At 40.1% G+C, this 18858-nt stretch overlaps 1 protein-coding gene across 11 annotated transcripts in view; it reads right to left on the reverse strand.

The window, feature by feature from the left end:
• Nucleotides 1-18858, reverse strand: part of Neo1 (neogenin 1) — a 179217-nt gene that overhangs the window by 125292 nt on the left and 35067 nt on the right. For all 11 annotated transcript variants that reach the window (XM_060375121.1, XM_060375114.1, XM_060375132.1 and 8 more), the window contains exon 2: nt 4521-4838. In XM_060375121.1, coding sequence (XP_060231104.1) covers nt 4521-4838 — 318 coding nt within the window. The remainder of the gene's footprint in view (nt 1-4520; nt 4839-18858) is intronic.

The raw sequence follows: 18858 nt of genomic DNA on the forward strand, positions 1-18858 counted from the left end.
GAATCTGTTGACTCATGTTAACATTAACAAACAGCAGAAAGGATCTACTGAATAGAGATGACAGAAGTAGTAACAACAGCCATTTACCAGCCACTATCTTAACAGTTGATTCAGCAACAATCTTTCAATGGATAGTATCACTATTAGTGAAAACTGATGAGGAATAGTGTATTTATAAAATGCCAAAACATTTGTTCCCCAAGTACCAATTAATAATTATAAAAACTGACCTTATTTTCAGGTGAAGAAATACTGTATAGGTCATAAGTAGCAAAGCAAACATCACTAGCCACAGAGCATCACAGACCTCGGTGCTACACCGAGAACACTACATAATTCTGTGGTACCCCTCCCTAAAACAAGCATCTCAGGCTCTTCCTAGCAGGAAATAAAAACATTAAACAAGGAAACCTGAGGCCCTGTTTTGTATCAAATGAGCATAAGGATATATAATTATAAAACGGAACATAAAATCTTAGACCAGATAAAAAGAAGGGTGGTTTCCGTATCCCCTTCCCCCATGATCTTTCAAATCTGTATGAAATGACAGCTTTACATTAATTTTTTATTTTTATGAAAGCCCACGGTTACTTCGGAGCTGTCCTTGTGTTTGGGAAGTGCATGCTTACACATTCAGGCACATTTAACATGTCTGCCACCTACTACTCTCAATGGTTCAGGGGAAAATGTGCATTTGGGTAACGTGCTGGATAGTTTTGTGTCAACTCAACACAAGGTGGAGTTATCAGAGAAGACAGAACCACAGTTGAGAAAATGCTTCCATAAAACTGCCCTGTTGGCAAGGGTGTGAGGTGCTGTCTTCATTAATGACTAATGTGGCAGGGCCCATCTCACAGGAGGTGATCTTGGACAGGTGATCATGGGTGCTTAAAGAAAGCAGGACAAAGCTGTGTGTGGTGGGGCAGGCCTGTAATCCCAGCACTCTGGGAGGCAGAGGCAGGCGGATTGATGTGAGTTTGAGGCCAACCTGGTCTACAAAGCAAGTCCAGGACAGCCAAGGTTACACAGAGAAACCCTGTCTCAAAAAACAGAAAGAAAAGGAAAAAGAAAAGAGGAAGGAAGGAAGGAAGGAAGGAAGGAAGGAAGGAAGGAAGGAAGGAAGGAAGGAAGGAAGGAGAAAGAAGGAAGGAAGGAAAGAAGGAAAGAAGGGAGGGAGGGAGGGAGGGAGGGAGGGAGGGAGGGAGGGAGGGAGGGAGGGAAAGCAGGATAAACAAGCCATGGGACAGCAAACCAGTAAGCAGCACTCTTCATGACCTCTGCTTCAGTTCCTGCTTCCAAATTCCTGCCTTGTTAAGTTCCTATCCTGATTTCCTACCTAAAGGATGTGACCCATGAGCTGTAAGCTGAAATAACCCTTCCTCCCCAAGATGCTTTTGGTCAGTGTTTTGCCACAGTACTAGAAACCTAATTAGGACAGGGAATTACAAAGAAGATGTTGAAACGTTAACTGGGAGATCTGGAAGGCATATCAAGATTTGTGAGACTACATGAGGTTTCTTGATTCTATCCTTGTAACTATCGTCTAGATGCCACAGAATATACTGGCTTAAGAGCATTAGTCGGCCACTGGAGTCCCAATCTTGAGTTTAAATTAATTCCGTCTTTCATTGTTACACAAAGGTGTTAAGTTACGGATTCTAAGTTTCAGTTTCTTTATCAGTTTAATGAAACTCCTAGCACTCACAGTGTGATTAGCCTAAGTAATTCATGTGCTGTGCCTGGTGCACACTTACAGCACCTTACAGTGACTCTACTGTGCTCAGCAGTGTCTCTGTAAAGACTAGGAAATAAACTGTTAACAATTACTCTAGGCTTTCTAATTTTATGAGGGTAACTTAGTCCAAATAATAAAAAAGACCCAAGCTTTCTCGTCCTGCTATGTGTTTTCTTTGTTTTTATATTAAGGAGATTTTCAAAGGAAAGCATGAAAGATAAAACTTTCTAAATATCTATTTGGTAAACAAACAAATAAAAGCCAGGGAAAGGAAATTAACAAAGATTAAACACAGAATCTAATAAAGCTAGGTGGAAAGTAGTTAATAAATCTTGGGAAGAATGTCTGCTAGTTTTTTAAGCAAGAAATACTCCCTTTAGAGGTTTTGTGAAAATGAGTAATTTTAAAAAGCATAAACCCATAACAACATACGGGGATTTGTCAGACAAGAAATTTCAAAAAGTTTATGAATAGAGAAAGCAGATGGATAAACTAGTCAGTGACATGTCAAGGCAAAGACTGCCTCAGCTCCTGTGCTCCCTCTGGAGAAATGCAGAGAAAAGAGTGGGAATGATATGGAGTTGGCATGAATGTCTGTATGTAGCCCACGCCATTCCCCAACCGTTGGGCACACAACACGAACAGCTAGGTTACACTCCGGGAAAAACAACACAAACGTCATCTGTGCAGAAAAGAGACAGCCCAGGGAAAAGCAGCCTCATATTTAATTCCGTGAACTACCTCTTTAGTATTCTTTGAAAACTTCCCTGTTTTATTTATTTTTTTCTATTTCGTTTTTAACATTATTTTATTATTATTATTATTATTATTTATTACAATTTATTTTCTTAGTATCCTGGCCCCCTCCCTCGTTTTCTCCTGGTCCTACTCTCCCTTCCTCTTCCCCTACTCTGTTTCTTCCCTAGTCCACTGATAGGGGAGGTCCTCTAACCCTCGCCTATCAGGTCTCATCAGGACTCTGGATCCTTTTTCTCTGTGGCCTACTGAGGCCACCCTGCCAGGGGGAGTTGATCAAAGAGCAGGCCACCACGTTCATGCCAGTGACTATTCCCCTTACTAGGGTACCCATATGGAGACATAGCTGCCCATGGGCTACATCTGAGCAGGGGTCTAGGTCCCCCCATGCATGGTCCTTGATTGATTCATCAGTCTCTGCAGGTCCTCCAGGGCCCAGCTCTTTTGGCTATGTTGTCTCCTTGTGAAGCTCCTGTCCCCTACAAATCTTTCTATCTACCCCTTCTTCCATAAGATTCCCTGCACTCTGCCCAAAGTTTGGTTGTGAGTCTCGGCATCTGTTTCACTTTGGAAATCAATCCAGTGCTTTCTCAGAAAATTAGGAATAGTGCTACCTCAAGATCCAGCTCTACCACGCCTGGGCATATATCTGAAAGATGCTCAACCACACAGAAAGGACATTTGCTCAACTATGTTCATTGCAGCTTTACTCATAATAGCCAGAATCTGGATACAAACTAGATGTCCTTCAACCGAAGAACTGATACAGGAATTGTGGTACATTTATACAATGGAATACTACTCAGCAATTAAAAACAAGGAAATCATAAAATTTGCAGGCAAATGGCTGGAACTAAAAGATCATCCTGAGTGAGGTAACCCAGGAGCAGAAAGACACACATGGTATATTCTCATTTCTAAGTGGATATTACCCATATAATATAAGATAAACATAGGAAAACCTATAGTCCTAAAGAAGCTAAACAATCAAGGAGAACCCTAGGGAAGATGCTTAACCCTCATTCAGAAGGGCAAATAGGATAGAAATCAGAAGTGTGAGAAGACAGGGAACAGGACAGGAGCCTTCCACAGAGGACCTCTGAACTTCCCTGTTTTCTAGCCATGACTAAAACTAGTTCTGTTTGCAACCAAAAATGTGTGTAGTCTTTTAAAAAGGCAAATTTGACAATATCTTTTTTAAATTTTAAAATAAATGATTCATAAGCCATGAAGTTTCCCACTTGAAGTACAGAACTCTGTATGAACAAGCTGTGTAAAAACATCCAGACGTTAACCCTTTTAGCATCTCTTAAAGAAACTACTCATTTGTATTCCCTGTATTGCTGGATTCAGTTCCCATAGCAGGTACTTAGCCCTAGGAAACCAGTCAACTTGTTTTCTCTATATATACATTCTCCTATGCTGAGCACTTTTTATGTGAGCTTCAACAGTGCTCAGTTGTTTATGACTGGCTTCTTTAACTTACCACAATATTTTTACATTATTCCACGCATTCACATTGAATTGTGACTGCACTCCTTTTAATTGGTTGAAGTTTAATGTACTGACTTCCTCTATATCACTGAAGCCAGGCTTCTGCTTATCATTTATGCTCTAACCATCTCTTTTACAGCTTCTTTCTTGTATCTTTTTTTCACTTGCTGTCCACTAAACCCTACTGTCAGGAACCGGGATGCGGGCTTTACTAAAGTGTTACTAAGCCACACGAATTAGTATGAGTAGGCTTTAAAGCCATCAATTTCCCAACAGAACTACCTCTTCCATTTCCAAGGTAAAAGAAAACACTGCTTAGTAGTTCTGACAGCAACCCTGAACCTTAAGACAGTCAAAAAGAGTGCCAGTGTATTCTACACAACCCTAACCAAATGAGTACAGCCTCATAAACAAGAGCATATACAACTCACAAGATAAATGACATCACCACGTAAGTGAAAACTACTGCACACTGCTTTTAGATTTAGACCTTATAAAAACAGAAAATCCAAGGAAATCACTAAACAGGACTTACCTGCTACTGTGAGCTTTGCTGTTCTACTCACAATAGTTCCAAGATTATCAACAGTGGCTACACACTGATAGAAACCTTCATCAGGCTTATTGTGTTTGGAATGCACCACACTGCTGATGAATAAAGATCCATCTGGGAGAAGCTGTCGGCGATCATCGGATACTAAGTTTAAAAAAGTTCCATCTTTTTTCCATTCAATTTTTGGAGAAGGCTCAGAATATGCTGAGCAGTTTAATACAACAGAAGAACCTCTAACTGAGAGTGTGTCCACTGGCTCCGCCAGAAAATAAAACGGAGAGAATGTTCGAACACTGGCTCCTACAAAAAACAACAAAAAGGATAAGATAAATAAAAATGGCTGTTATTTCTGAAAGAATAAACAACATATTCAAAGATTATTCTCATATGATTGCTGAGTATGATACACTATGGATAGAAGATGAATAAAATTTACTGCTAAAAATCAAATGACTCATTCAGGATAGCTTAGTTTAAAAAACTTGAGACAAGACTTATTAGATAATGAGTAGCTAATAAAAGTTTAATTGAAAACTCCACAATGGAGTTTATAACTCTTTAAAGTTACTATATTCAAAATTAAGTTTTCCAAAGAACACAGAGGTAGAAAACTGAAATGACTCACTGTAAATAAAATACTTTGAAGTTATTGTTATTACATTATTTTCATTACTTGATACACATCTGCACATTTCCCTAGTACTCATCCTCTTGGCTTACAAGCAACCTCTGGTGGTAACGATCACATTTTAAAATATCCCCCTTTCCATCTAACTTTACAATTCTGTTTTAAGAAAAGAAATACTTTTTGGCCTGGGAAGATAGCCCGGTAAGTAGTGTTCTTGCTTCCTGCACAGTGTAAGGATCTCAGTTCAAATCCCCAGCACCTACATGAAAGCCAGGCAGCACAAATCATGGCTGGTGGCTCCTAGAAACTCGCTGGTCAGCCAGTCTAGCTAAAACAAGGGGCTCTAGGTTCAGTGAGAAACCTGTCTGAAAAACTAAGGCAGACCGTGAGAGAGAAAGGTCCAGTGTTGGCTCTGTTCTCCACAAGCCCATGCAGGGATATGCACATTGTTTGTGCATGTGTGCACGCACACACATGCACACGCACATACAAGCACACACATAATCTTTAAAAGTAAGCAATGTTTTAAACTACACAAAATTAGTGTTGTTCTTGGGAAAGTTTTAAGAATATTAAATTTTTAAAATATTTTTACATTTATTTTATGTATAGAAGTGTTTTGTTGCATGTCTCTGAGCCATGTACAGGTACTGCCTACAGGGTCAAAAGAGGGACTATCTCCCCTGGAAAGAGTTATAAATCACTGGGAACTACCACTTTGGTGCTCGTGACTTAAACGCTAAGTCATCTCCAGCCCTATCAAATTGTCATAAGCCTTATTCATTCATGTTACATTTTTAAAATTTCATTTTCTATATTTATTTTTCATCAAGAATCAATTTTTATGTAAAGAGCACAGGAGGACTCAGCTTAACCTTTCTAGGTCTTTGGCTGGCACTTTGAACATATGAAGAAAAATTACAAAGAAAACATTTTCTGTAAAGTCTGTATGTTAGCCAGATAAAGCTCTATCTTTTATTAAAATAAACAAACAAATAAACAAAACCACTCAGTCAGTAATCAGACTAACTCTAAAGCAAAGCCTAACTCTAAATTATTTGTAAATTATTTAAACTGTGAATTTAAGATACATTAGTCCTATATTATAAAATGGGTGATTGGATCTAAATAAATGTGAAACAGTACAGCAAAAGGAAAAACAATAAATAGAAACCTTTCAACTGTTTGAAAAGTTTCCCAGAACTTAAGAAACCTAGACAAATTCCAAACCACTCATTCTTCTCCCAAACACCACAGAGTGTTACAAAAAGGCTCAGGTCTCCACTCCCACAAGAGGAGGGCTACATAATATACGTATCAAGTCTTAAAATCTCTGGAAATGAATTTAGCAATTTCTGAAAAGTAAACAAATCGTTTTACTTCTTCCTATTCAAATGTCTACACCATTAACTTTCTGGAACAACAAAAGATACAAAACGATAGTTAAACTGCACAAAATGAAAGCTACGCTGTGCTCTTCTGTCTTCCTATGTATTACACCTACACTACATCATCTAAATCTAACAAAGGAACTCAAAAGAGACCACTTTATTAGCAGGACAATGAAAATATGCAAGTTTAATTATTTAAAATATATTACATATATAATGCACAAGCAATATTAAAACCATTAGTATAAAACTTTTACCATTAAAAAAAATCAAAATAAACGAGGCATCACCTCAGCACCTGAGAAATAGAAAAGTTCAGAAGTTTTAGATTGTCCTCCACGGAGGCCAGTCCCTAGAGTACGAGTCACAAACAAAATCAAAAGATGACTGCAACAATTTACGAGGCATTTGTTTGTTTGTTTATTACTACAATATATTTATTTTGTATCTCGGCTGTAGCCCCCCCCCATCTCCTCCCAGTCCCACCCACCTTCCTTCTTCTCCCCCTATGCCCCTCCCTTAGGCCACTTACAGGGGAGGACCTCCTCCCCTTCTATCTGACCCTAGCTTATAGGGTCTCATCAGGACTGGCTGTTCTTCCTTTGTGGCCTGGCAAGGCTGTACCCCACAGGGAGAGGCGATCAAAAAGCTGGCCACTGAGTTCATGTCAGAGACAGCCCCTGATTTCCTTACTAGGGAACCCACTTGGAAACTGAGCAGCCATGGGCTACATCTGAGCAGGGAGTTGAGGTCCTCTCCATGCATGGTCCTTGGTTGGAGTATGGGTGTCTGCAGGACTCCTTGGGTCCAGGTTTTTTGGCTCTGTTGGTTTCCTCCTTGTGGAGTGCCTATCCCCTCCAGCATCTATCTCCCCCTTCTTCCATGAGGTTCCCTGCACTCTGCCCAAAGTTTGTTGTTGTTGTTGTTTTAGATAAAGTCTCAAGTAGTCCAGGCCTTGAATCCTTAACTTGCTGTGGAGGATGGCCCTGAACTCCCTGACTCTCTTGCCTTAGCTTCCTGAATGCTAGTATCACCAAATAATACAGCAATCACATGAAGGTTACACAGCCAAGCATAAAAAACTACTTTGAACTCAAAGTCCACAGTTTTCAGCAAATATTGCTGCCTTCCAAAAAAAGTTTGAAATACTCCTGAGAATTTTCTGAGGTGCCTTGGGCTGTACACCTCAAGGCAACCTGTGATCTGTTAGGTAAGGATTTGTATTTTTACAGTATTTTATTCAGTCATATTCCTAATATCCTAGTGCAATGTATAGGCTTCATCTCTATAGTATATAACAGATAATTTCTAAAGCTAGGCCCACTAGTTAAAGTATTAATAAGATTACAGTCTCCAGTCTAACTGGCTAGTTAGTTGCATGTCTCTTTTCCACGCTAAGACTTCAAGAGAATGTTTTGTAAGCGCTAAGTTTCTAAAATATTATATAGAAGAAAAAGGAAGGCCAAGAAAAGCCAAAATAATTTTATAAAAGAAAGAAAAGGGCCTCCACCCGTTAGGTGTCGGTTCTTAGAACTATTAAGCAATCACAGTTCAGAAGCAAAGGACTTAAACAAAACAAAAGCTCAAAAGAGACTTTAAAGCCTATAAATAAAGACACTTTGGGGAAAAGAATGAAATTTAAACTGGAGAGATGACCCAGCAGTTAAGAGCATTTCTTGCTCTTGCAGAGGACACAGGTTCAGTTCCCAGCACCCACATGGCAGCTCACAACTGTCTGTTAACTCCAGTTTCAGGGGATCAGTGCCCAACTCTGGCCTCCTTAAGCACCATGCACACATGTGGTTCACTTATATAAATGCAAGCAAAACACTCACATACACAAAATATAAGTAAATAAAGTCATTATTTTTAAAATTAAGAAAACTTTCAATAAATATCACTAAGACAGCTGGCCTTATGGGGGAAATGAGATGCCTACCCATACACGTAAGAATACAACCAACAGGTTTAAACATTTTCCACATTTGCATCCCTCATTTATGAGAAATGGTCCTAGTATCATCTCCATTTCATAAAGAAAGCAGCACAGAAATGTTAAGTAACTTTTTAAAGGTCACACAGGTAAGAACAAAACCTGAGTCTAAAATCCCAATACTGAGACGTCACTAAACACATCTATAAAAATTCATCTCAGACATATAAAAAGTATGAAATTGGGAAAAACACGGATAACACTGGAGCTTAGATAATTTTAAGGAGGAAATAGCTTTACTTTCTTGAATTTAAAAAACACACTACACTTTTGCAAAACACAGAAACAAAGCAGGCAAGCAATAAATTAGAGAAAAATGATTTTGTACACAAGAGAGAATTAAAAGTCCAAAGTACTCAATAGAAAAATGTGTGAGGTTGTATCCCAATGAAACCATTACAATATGTGGCAGGATAGACTGGATCCACTCCAAATAGTTCAACAAGTCCCTACCTGCCTCAGAGTGTAATCCAGTAAAAGTGGAGCTATGTTTTCTAACAGGCCTGGAGTTCTGTGGAAAATGAGTAATGCCAAAGAATGTAAAGTTTAGCTGCTTCATGAGTGTGTGAGTACATGAACACTCAGAAAGGTACTCAGAAAGTGGTTACTATGAAGGAAAAAGATGGGACGATAAGAGTAAATATCTGTAAATACATATAAAATGACTTCACAATTTAAAAGAAAAATCACTTACTGTTCAACAACCACTTGCAGAGAGCAGAAAAACAGTCTTTAAAGGATCTATCATTTCTTTAACAGTTTTCCTTTGGGACTGCAGAGGGCTGTGAGATACTCCTGAGCTGACTTTATATAAAAACTGACCTGTACTTTGTACCAGTCCTCATACGGCATCTACTTTGATCTGCATAATATTAGTTTACTAAGGCCAGAATAGCTGGTGAAATATGTTGAAATAAGCTTAATGGATCCTGTCTGTTGCTTCCTACATTTTCAAATCTACAAATTTCTCACTTCTTAATAGAATAGTTCTCACTTCTTGATAGACTATTCCTCGCTTTTTGATAGAATACTTCACACCTCTTGATGGAATCCCATCTTAAGGAAGGACAACATCCACTGGGAACTACTTTCAGTCATAAGCACCATCCAGAAAATACCAGCAAATCTAACTGTATGCCTCATATTTGCTGTAAATTTTCTAGTTCCCATAGCAAGATACCAGAGCATGGTATTTTAATGCAGAAATAAAACCCTGCTCTTCTACAGGAAGAAGTGCGAAGTTTAACAGAAGAAATGCAGAGCAAGCCTCTTTATGAACCTACTAATGGAATCAGTCTGTGTACAAGCACATCCCATCCCATTTTCCATTTGCTTTACCTTATCCTTGTGTTCAGTGTCATATAGTTCAGTCTTAAGTTCTCAGTTTCTAATTAAAAATCTAAAATTTGGAAAGTTAAAATAACAGCATTTAAAAAGCACAACTAAATATATTTATATTACCAAGTATATAGACATTTAGAAAGTGAAATTTTTTTCTCTACCATTTTACTACATAACATTTTATTAATTTCAGCTCTACAGTTTACTCTCTCTGGATAGCTAATTCTTCCAAAGACCAAATTTACCTTAAGCACATCATCTTTTGTATCTTCTAACCATGTGGACACTGTTTTCCTGAGGAAAATGTATTCATCTTAATGACGTGTGTATAAACCAGAGAAATCTTGAATGAGGATAGATGTCCTTTTTTTTTAACTTTTATTAATTACACTTTATTCACTTTGTATCCCCTCATAAACCCCTCCCTCCACCCCTCCTAATCCTGCTTTTCCTCCCCCTTCTTCACGAATGCCCCTCCCCAAGTCCACTGATAGGGGAGGTCCTCTTCTCCTTCTGATTTTAGTCTATCAAATCTCATCAGGAGTGGCTGCATTGTCACCTTCTGTGGCCCAGTAAGGCTGCTCCCCCCTCAGGGGGAGGTGATCAAAGAGCAGGCCAATCAGTTTATGTCAGAGACAGTCCCTCTTCGCATTACTATGGAATCCACTTGGACACTAAACTGCCATGGGCTACATCTGTGCAGGGTTCTAAGTTATCTCCATGGATGGTACTTGGTTGGAGTATGAGTCTCTGGAAAGACCCCTGTGTTCAAATTTTCTGGTTCTGTTGCTCTCCTTGTGTGGTTCCCGTCTTCTCCAGATCTTACTATTTCCCACTTCTTACATAGATTCGAAAGACATCCTTTACAAGTGATAATGAATGTAACGTATCTTTTATGTTATAAGAACATAATTTGGAGCACACCCAAGACAACCCCCACCCAGTGCCATGTGACACAGGCAGGCATAGCATTCCTGAGACAACCCCAGACACCCAGGACCCTGTGTACCACTACAATGAACAAGTAAATGCTGGAGAGACTGAAGAAAAAGAGAAGCAATCCATTGTGCGCACAATGAAGAGACTGGAGGGTAGTGAGAAACAGCCTGATGTGAGTAGCTAGCACTGCCACCTGAGTCCCTGGTGAGGTGCTGGTGCATCTGCTGCCAAGGGCCCTGCAGCAACAAGGGTCTATTACCACCGAAGGCCATGCAGACATCCTTATTCTCGGCTGCTGCCTGGGGCCATGTTGAAATGCCTGAGTGCTGTACAGGGCTGGCCCACCCCTCACTAGCTACAGCTCTCTCAAAAGCTGGTCCTAACCTTCCCAACTGCAGCACTTGGGAGAGTGGGCCAGTACCTCACCTGGAAAGCACAGCAGAGCTTAACCAGGTGGGCTGGGAGGTGGAAAGACTGTTGAGGGGAGGAGTGTTGCACGTGAACTGCCTGATGGTCAAGTGCTGTGGCATGGGGTTAAAAGAGAGATGGCCCCATATCCCTCACCCCTTGCTGTCCCAACCCTGGACAATGCCAGCCCAGACGGTGTGGATGCAGGAGCTGGCCCTGACAGCATGAGCATGAGAGAGCTGTCAGGCTGACCAACTCACCTGCCACCCAGACCTAGATCCCAGACTTTGCGTTGACCCCAGCATCTACCCCATCTATGAACTGCTGGCGCGTGTGAAGGGGCTGGTCCTGCAGAACCAAAGCTGCAGTGTCTCCATGACACGGAGCAACAACAGGGTATCCTAGAAAAGTTCCAGTGATTACCCAGTACTGACAGCATAGCAGAAGCCAGGGGCCTTGAACTAGACCCATGACTCACTGCAATGATCATTTCCAAGAAAAGGTGTTTGGGCAAAGAGATACATTGTCAGACACAGGGCAGTTTCCAGGACTAAATGTTTTGCTTGTTTGTTTTCTTTTGTGGAGGGAGGTTGCAAGGGCAGAGGATGGAGGGACTGGGAGATAAGTCGGATTGTGCTGCACAGTGTGAAATTCACAAAAAAATGAATAAAACAAATTTAAAGTATGCACTTTATTCTAGTATTGTGTAACTCAGCCCTATAACTTTTTTCTATATCCACATTAACCATTGCTTCTCACTGCTTCTTCTAAATGATGCTTCTAATACCTCTTGATTACCATAGCTCTGATTTGGGGAATATAAATAAAACACATTAAGAATCTGGCACAGCCCCCTAGCTGGACTGCCTCATTTAGCCTCAACAGAAGATGTGCCTAGTCTTACTGCAACTCATTAAGTCAAGGCTGGTTGATCTCCACGGGAGGCCTCTACTGTCTGAAGAGAAAGGGAGGAGGAGTGGATGGGGGGGGGGGCTGGAAGGAAAGGAGAGAGGGGAAAATGTGGTTGGGAGTAAAGCTAATTAATTAATTAGAAAAAATAGTCTGATACATTTAAAAGATCTGAATAATCTTCTTGCCATAGACCACCAATACAAAATACATATTACATCTTTTAAAAGGCAATTTCAACTTTAAATCAGTAACAATGAAAGGATCTTTAAAAGATTTTATATTTATTTTCCCAAAAGTATAAGGATCAACTATGTATAAAAGAAAGAAAGAAAGAAAGAAAGGGAGGGAGGGAGGGAGGAAGAAAGAGGGAGGGAGGGAGAGAGGGGTGAAGGGAGGAAGAAAGAGGGAGGGAGGGAGGGAGGGGTGAAGGGAGGAAGAAAGAGGGAGGGAGGGAGGGAGGGAGGGAGGGAGGGAGGGGTGAAGGGAGGAAGAAAGAGGGAGGGAGGGAGGGAGGGAGGGAGGGAGGGAGGGAGGAAGAGGGAGGGAAGGAGGGAGGGGTGAAGGGAAGAAGAAAGAGGGAGGGAAGGAGGGAGGGGTGAAGGGAAGAAGAAAGAGGGAGGGAAGGAGGGAGGGAGGGGTGAAGGGAGGAAGAAAGAGGGAGGGAGGGAGGGAGGGAGGGGTGAAGGGAGGAAGAAAGAGGGAGGGAGGGAGGGAGGGAGGGAACAAAGAAACAAAGAAAGACAGAACATTTCTCTTGTTATTTGTCTCCTGCTCTACTCAAACCCACTCCTCCATCCACACTACACTGTCAGGTAGATGTCAGCAGGAGCTCTACCTGGAACATAATGGTTGTTATATACTAAGCATCCAGGTTTAGGCCACACTCTTGGAACCTGTCTCCTCATAGTGTTTATGGTAGAAGAGGCACACACAAACACAACTATAGAATAGTATGACAAGCACCATGAAAAGAGTATATATACAGGGTGCAGTGACTACCTGTCTAAAAGCGAGCAGAAGCTAAGCAGTAAAAAGCAGAGCATACCCAGTCAGAGGACCAGCAGGGGCAAAAGCCTAGAAACAAGGTGACAATGAAGAGCAAGTATTTACAGAAATTCAAAATTACTTAGGCAATACCAAGATTGCAAGAGCTTTTACAATAACATTTGAAAGAAGTCTGACAAGAGCTCTGAAGTGCTTTAACATTGGAAGTAAAGATCGCATTTACGTTTGATTGAAACCCCCAGTTTTGCTACAAAAGGCAGACTTACTTGAAAAGTGCAAACCAGAAGTGAAACCAGTTAGAAAGCCATACAGTAATCACAGCTGAAACCAGATAACATTCTGCTTAGAAAACTTGCAACAGGCTTCAAACGACCTGTGTAATACGTTTTTTAGGATGGAACCTGAAAGAGGAGTGAAGGATAAGCATATTTGGAGAAAGGGCAATGGAGCAAACCAAAGAAAACTAACAAATTTATAGCTTGGAGTAGCTGGGTTTATGTCGGCTAGAATATAGGGAAGTTATTAACGTGCTTAATGACATGGAGGTAGAGGTCATACAAGCCTGGAACTCAGAAGCACAGGATTATGTGTCGAAACTGTCTTGGCGGGGGGGACCCCCATGTAAAATCTGAAGAAAGCTGGCATTAGAATACACTGTAGGATCCCCTCCATAAAAGGCTTATTATGAAAACCTGCTCCGGAGTTGGTGGGCCTTACTTTGGGAGGCGCTAGGAACTTCAAGAATGGGGTCTAGAAGGAAAGCACAGGCTATTGGAGGTATGCCCTTGTCCCCGTCCCTCTCCCTTTGCGCTTCCTAGCTGACCTGAGGTAAGTAGCTCCGTTCTACCAACACCCTCCCACCATGATGCTCTACTGCCTCAACCCACGTTTAGAATCAAGAACTGAAACTTCCAAAAATGTGAGCCAGAATAACTCCTTCCACTTTTACACTGCCTTTCTAGGTATCTGTCACAGCAATAGGAACTCTAAACTAGCAGGGAACCAAATTTTACAGAACAGAATTTAAGAGTCACATAGAGGGGCTGGGAATACAGCTCAGCCGTAGAGCACTTGCAGAGTCACTGTCTGAGCTCTAGTCCCCAGCACCACATACACAAACATGCTCATGAGTACCTTGCAAACCCAGCACTTGGAAGGTAGAGGTTGAAGAATCAAAAGTTCAAGATGTCCTCAGCTACATAGCAAATTTGAGGCCATCCTGGGATATAGAAGAACCTGTCTAAAGAACAACAGCAACAAAAAGCCACAGAAATCAAAAGGCAAAGGAACAAGGACGGCAGAAGCCAAGGAACTTTTTGAAAGAGCAGATGAACTGCCTTGACTTCATTTATTACACACATACTGAGATTACACACTAAGGTCATTCACTAATGGCCTAAGCAAGAATGGCTTCTTGAGGAAGCACTATTCCTAATTGTCTGAGAAAGCCCCAGATTGATTTCCAAAGTGGTTGTAGAAGTTTACATTCCCACCAGCAGTGGAGAAGGGTTCACATCCTCTCCAGCTTGTGTTGTCACTTGAGTGTTTGATCTTAGCCTTGGCTGTCTTGGAACTCACTCTATAGACCAAGCTGAACTCCAACTCAAGAAAGCTGCCTGCCTCTGCCTCCTGAGTGCTAGAATTAAAGGAAGGCACCACCATCACCTGGCCACTCAGTGATGTTTTTGTTTGTTTGTTTTGTTTTAACCTCTTTCTATCATGTCCCCAATGTACCAAAAAATAAAATAAAATAAAATAAAATCTTAGGAGAAAGGAAAAGACAGGGAGAGACCTTTAAATCTCCCAAAAGTTGTTCACAACATTGGAAAGATAACACACAACCCTAGAATTTTCACATGTGTACTAACCTCAAGCAGTTGTTAATGCATCTCTAGGAAAAGAACAGCTTTTCTATAGTGCTGCATGTCAGCTTCACAGATGTCAAATTAGTTACTAAAATGAAATGTGAATGACTTATAACCATTTGAAAGTATGTTCAATTTCATAGTAAGAGAAATGCAAATTAAAACTACATTTAAATACAATTTCTCACCTATCCTACTGGCAAAACTCCAAGTATTTAACGGCAGCCTGGATAGACAAACTGTAAGAAAGCAGGCTGATGAAATACAAAATGGTATAGTCACTGGTTGCATCTGACACAAATATATATGCTTTAATCCTCCAACCCAACAATTCTGTATTTCTGGAGCTATCCCAAAACTACACTGGCTAAAAAGTAAATAGATACAAAGTATTCATTGTGAATGCATTCAAAAAGAATGTGAAGATTCATTCTGCTATCTATCAAAGGGATATGACATGTTGAATAAACTAGGACACACTGATACACTGAAATACAGGTACTATGTAGATGTAAACAAGACTGCAGAACAACTTTATGTTCTACCATAGCCTGATCTCTCTTTAAAAAAAAAAAAAGTTTCTGATGGGTGTAAGGTGAAATCTCAGGGTTGTTTTGATCTCTCTGAGGGATGTTGAACATCTCCTTATGTGTTTCTCTGCCATTCTGTATTCTCTGTTTAGCTCCATACCTCATTTTTTAATTGGATTGCTTGAATTATTGCCTTTTAACTTCTTTAGTTCTTTATATATTCCAGATATCAGCCCTCTGTCAGATGTTGAGTTGGTGAAGATCCTTTCCCAATCTGTAGGCTGTCGTTTTGTTCTGAAGACAGTGTCTTTTGCTTTACAAAAGCTTTTCAGTTTCATGAGGTCCCATTTATTGACTGTTTCTCTTAGGGCCTGCGCTGATGGTGTTCTGTTCAGGAAGTTGTCTCCTGTGCCAATGAGTTCTAGGGTATTCCCCACTTTTTCTTCTAGTCGATTTAGAGTATCTGGTTTTATGTTGAGGTCTTTGATCCACTTGGACTTTAGTTTTGTGCAGGGTGATAAATATGGATCTAGTTTCATTTTTCTGCATGTAGACACCCAGTTGGACCAGCACCATTTGTTGAAGATGCTATCTTTTTTCCATTGAATGATTTTGGCTTCCTTGTCAAAAATCAAGTACTCACAGGTATAGGGTTTATTTCTGGGTCTTCTATTCGGTTCCATTGATCCACCTTTCTGTTTCTATGCCAGTACCAAGCCGTTTTTATTGCTCTGTAGTACAACTTGAGATCAGGGATGGAGATACCTCCAGAGGATCTGTTGTTGTACAGGATTGTTTTGGAAATTCTGGGTTTTATCTTACACCCATCGGAATGGCTAAGATCAAAAACTCAAGAGACAATGGATGCTGGAGAGGCTGTGGAGAAAGGGGAACCCTCCTCCATTGCTGGTAGGAATGTAAACTTGTACAACCACTATGGAAATCAATCTGGCATTTTCTCAGACAATTAGGAATAGTGCTACCTCAAGATCCAGCTATACCACTCCTAGGCATATATCCAAAAGATGTTCAAGTACACAACAAGGACATTTGCTCAACCATGTTTGTAGCAGCTTCATTCGTAATAGCCAGAACCTTGAAACAACCCAGATGTTCATCAATGGAGGAATGGATACAGAAACTGTGGTACTTTTACACAATGGAATACTACTCAGCAATTAAAAACAAGGAAATCATGAATTTTGCAGGCAAATGGTGGAATCTAGAAAAAAAAAATTATCCTGAGTGAGGTATCCCAAAAGCAGAAAGACACACACGGTATATACTTACTAATATAGACCTGTAAGATAGGATAAACACACTAAAATATGTACACCTAAAGAAGATAAACAAGAAAGAAGTCCAGGGGTAAGATGATCAATCCTCATCTAGAAAGACAAAGGGGATGGACATTGGAAATAGGAGAAAACAAGTAACAGGACAGTAGCCTACCACAGAAGGCACCTGAAAGACTCTACTTAGCAGCATATCAAAGCAGATGCTAAGACCCCATAATGAAGCCTTCAGCAGCGTGTAGGGAATCATATGAAGGAAGGAGGAATTAGTATAACCTAGAGGGGACAGGGATCCAAATTTATCTGGGCACAGGGGTCTTCTATGAGACTGTTTATCCAACCAAGGACCACGCATGGATATAACCTACAACCCCTGCTCAGACATAGCCCATGTAGCTCAGTATCCAAGTGGGTTCCCTAGTAAGGGGGACAGGAATTGTTTCTGACATGAACTAAAAAATGTCTGGCTCATTGAGCTTCCCCTCCTCCCTAAGGGAGGAGCAGCCTTGCTAGGCCAGAGATAAGGACACTGCAACCATCCTGAAGATACCTGATAAGCTAGGGCCAGATTGAAGGAGAGGACACCCCCTCAGTGGACTTGGAAGGGGGCAGGGAGGAGATGAGGGAAGGAGGGGAGGATTGGGAGGGAAAGGGGGAGAGGGCTACAGGTGGGATACGAGTGAATGTATAAATTATTTAAAAATAAAAAAATATTAAAAAATAAAATAAAGATTCAATAATTGGTTAAAAAAGGTTTTTTAAGAAGGCAAGTCAAAGTAAATATATTTAAATACCTAAAAGGATAGGATACACATGTAATTTTCACCACACGTAAGAAAAGGAAATATAAAAAATAATAATAATAAAAAAAGAAAAGGAAATATGTGAAAAAGACAGGGATTGAAGACAAATGTTTCTGAATAGACCTTGATCTTCAGTTTGATACTGAACCATATAAACATTTTACTAAGTACAAAACAATATTAAAAAGATCTAAAAACAGAAAGCATTCAAACAAATAGAGCTCTCCAAATATCATTATAATATATCAAAAAGAACTAGTCCAAGAGAATTTTAAAACAAACAGTATGTATCTCACAGACAAAACCTAAAAAGATATAAATGTTTTAGTAAATTCTTATTGCAGTTACTATTAGTACTGTTATTCTTTAAATGTTATGAGTGTATATTGTAAAATAAAGCAAATTAGCAATTTTACTGAAATTGTGGAAGGAACCAATAAAATCAGTAAGACTAAACAGAGCTCCAGCCTTCAATATTAAGCAGCAATATGGATTGGTCTTAATGCACATGCACACACTTCCTAGCTCTTCTCACTGAAACATCCCAGAGGCAATAACTAACCCATTAATAATGAACATTTTCCCTACCCAATCTTTGTTATCTAAATACTATTTTTCATTCAAACGATCTGTTAGAAAGTAGTTAATTCCAAGTCTGGGATTAGACAAGATTAATCTGGAGTATGATGTCATATCGGAGAATAAAAACTTGAGGCTAGAGAGATGGTTCAGTGGATGCTTTTTCAGAAGACCTGGGTTTAATTAACAGCACCTACATAGCAGCTCACAACCTATAACTCCAGTTTCAGGAAATGTAACACCCTCTTGTGACTTGAGCTCACCAGGAACACACATGTTGCACAGACATACATGCAGACAAAATGTCCATACACATAATATAAATAAGTAAAATGTGTTTAACTTTGTTTAAAAGAAAAACTAACAGTGATGACGATGATCACCGAAGTAACCTCAATAGTCCCTTTCTGATCAAATACAGAACCTCTGAACCTCAATAATGATAATACCGCAGTATCTTGAAACAAGTATGGTGAGCTCTATTACTTTGTAATGACCTCAAAATTTAAAGGATCTGTAGTGAATGCTCTAGAACTAGATCATTGTTTTTGACAGTGACAAGCAAGAGGAAATGAATTCCTCATCTTTTCTTTGTCAATCCCTACGGTGACTAAACATGGTGAAAAGTGAG

This window comes from Meriones unguiculatus, chromosome 1, assembly GCF_030254825.1.
Source record: "Meriones unguiculatus strain TT.TT164.6M chromosome 1, Bangor_MerUng_6.1, whole genome shotgun sequence".
NCBI classification, from domain to species: domain Eukaryota; kingdom Metazoa; phylum Chordata; class Mammalia; order Rodentia; family Muridae; genus Meriones; species Meriones unguiculatus.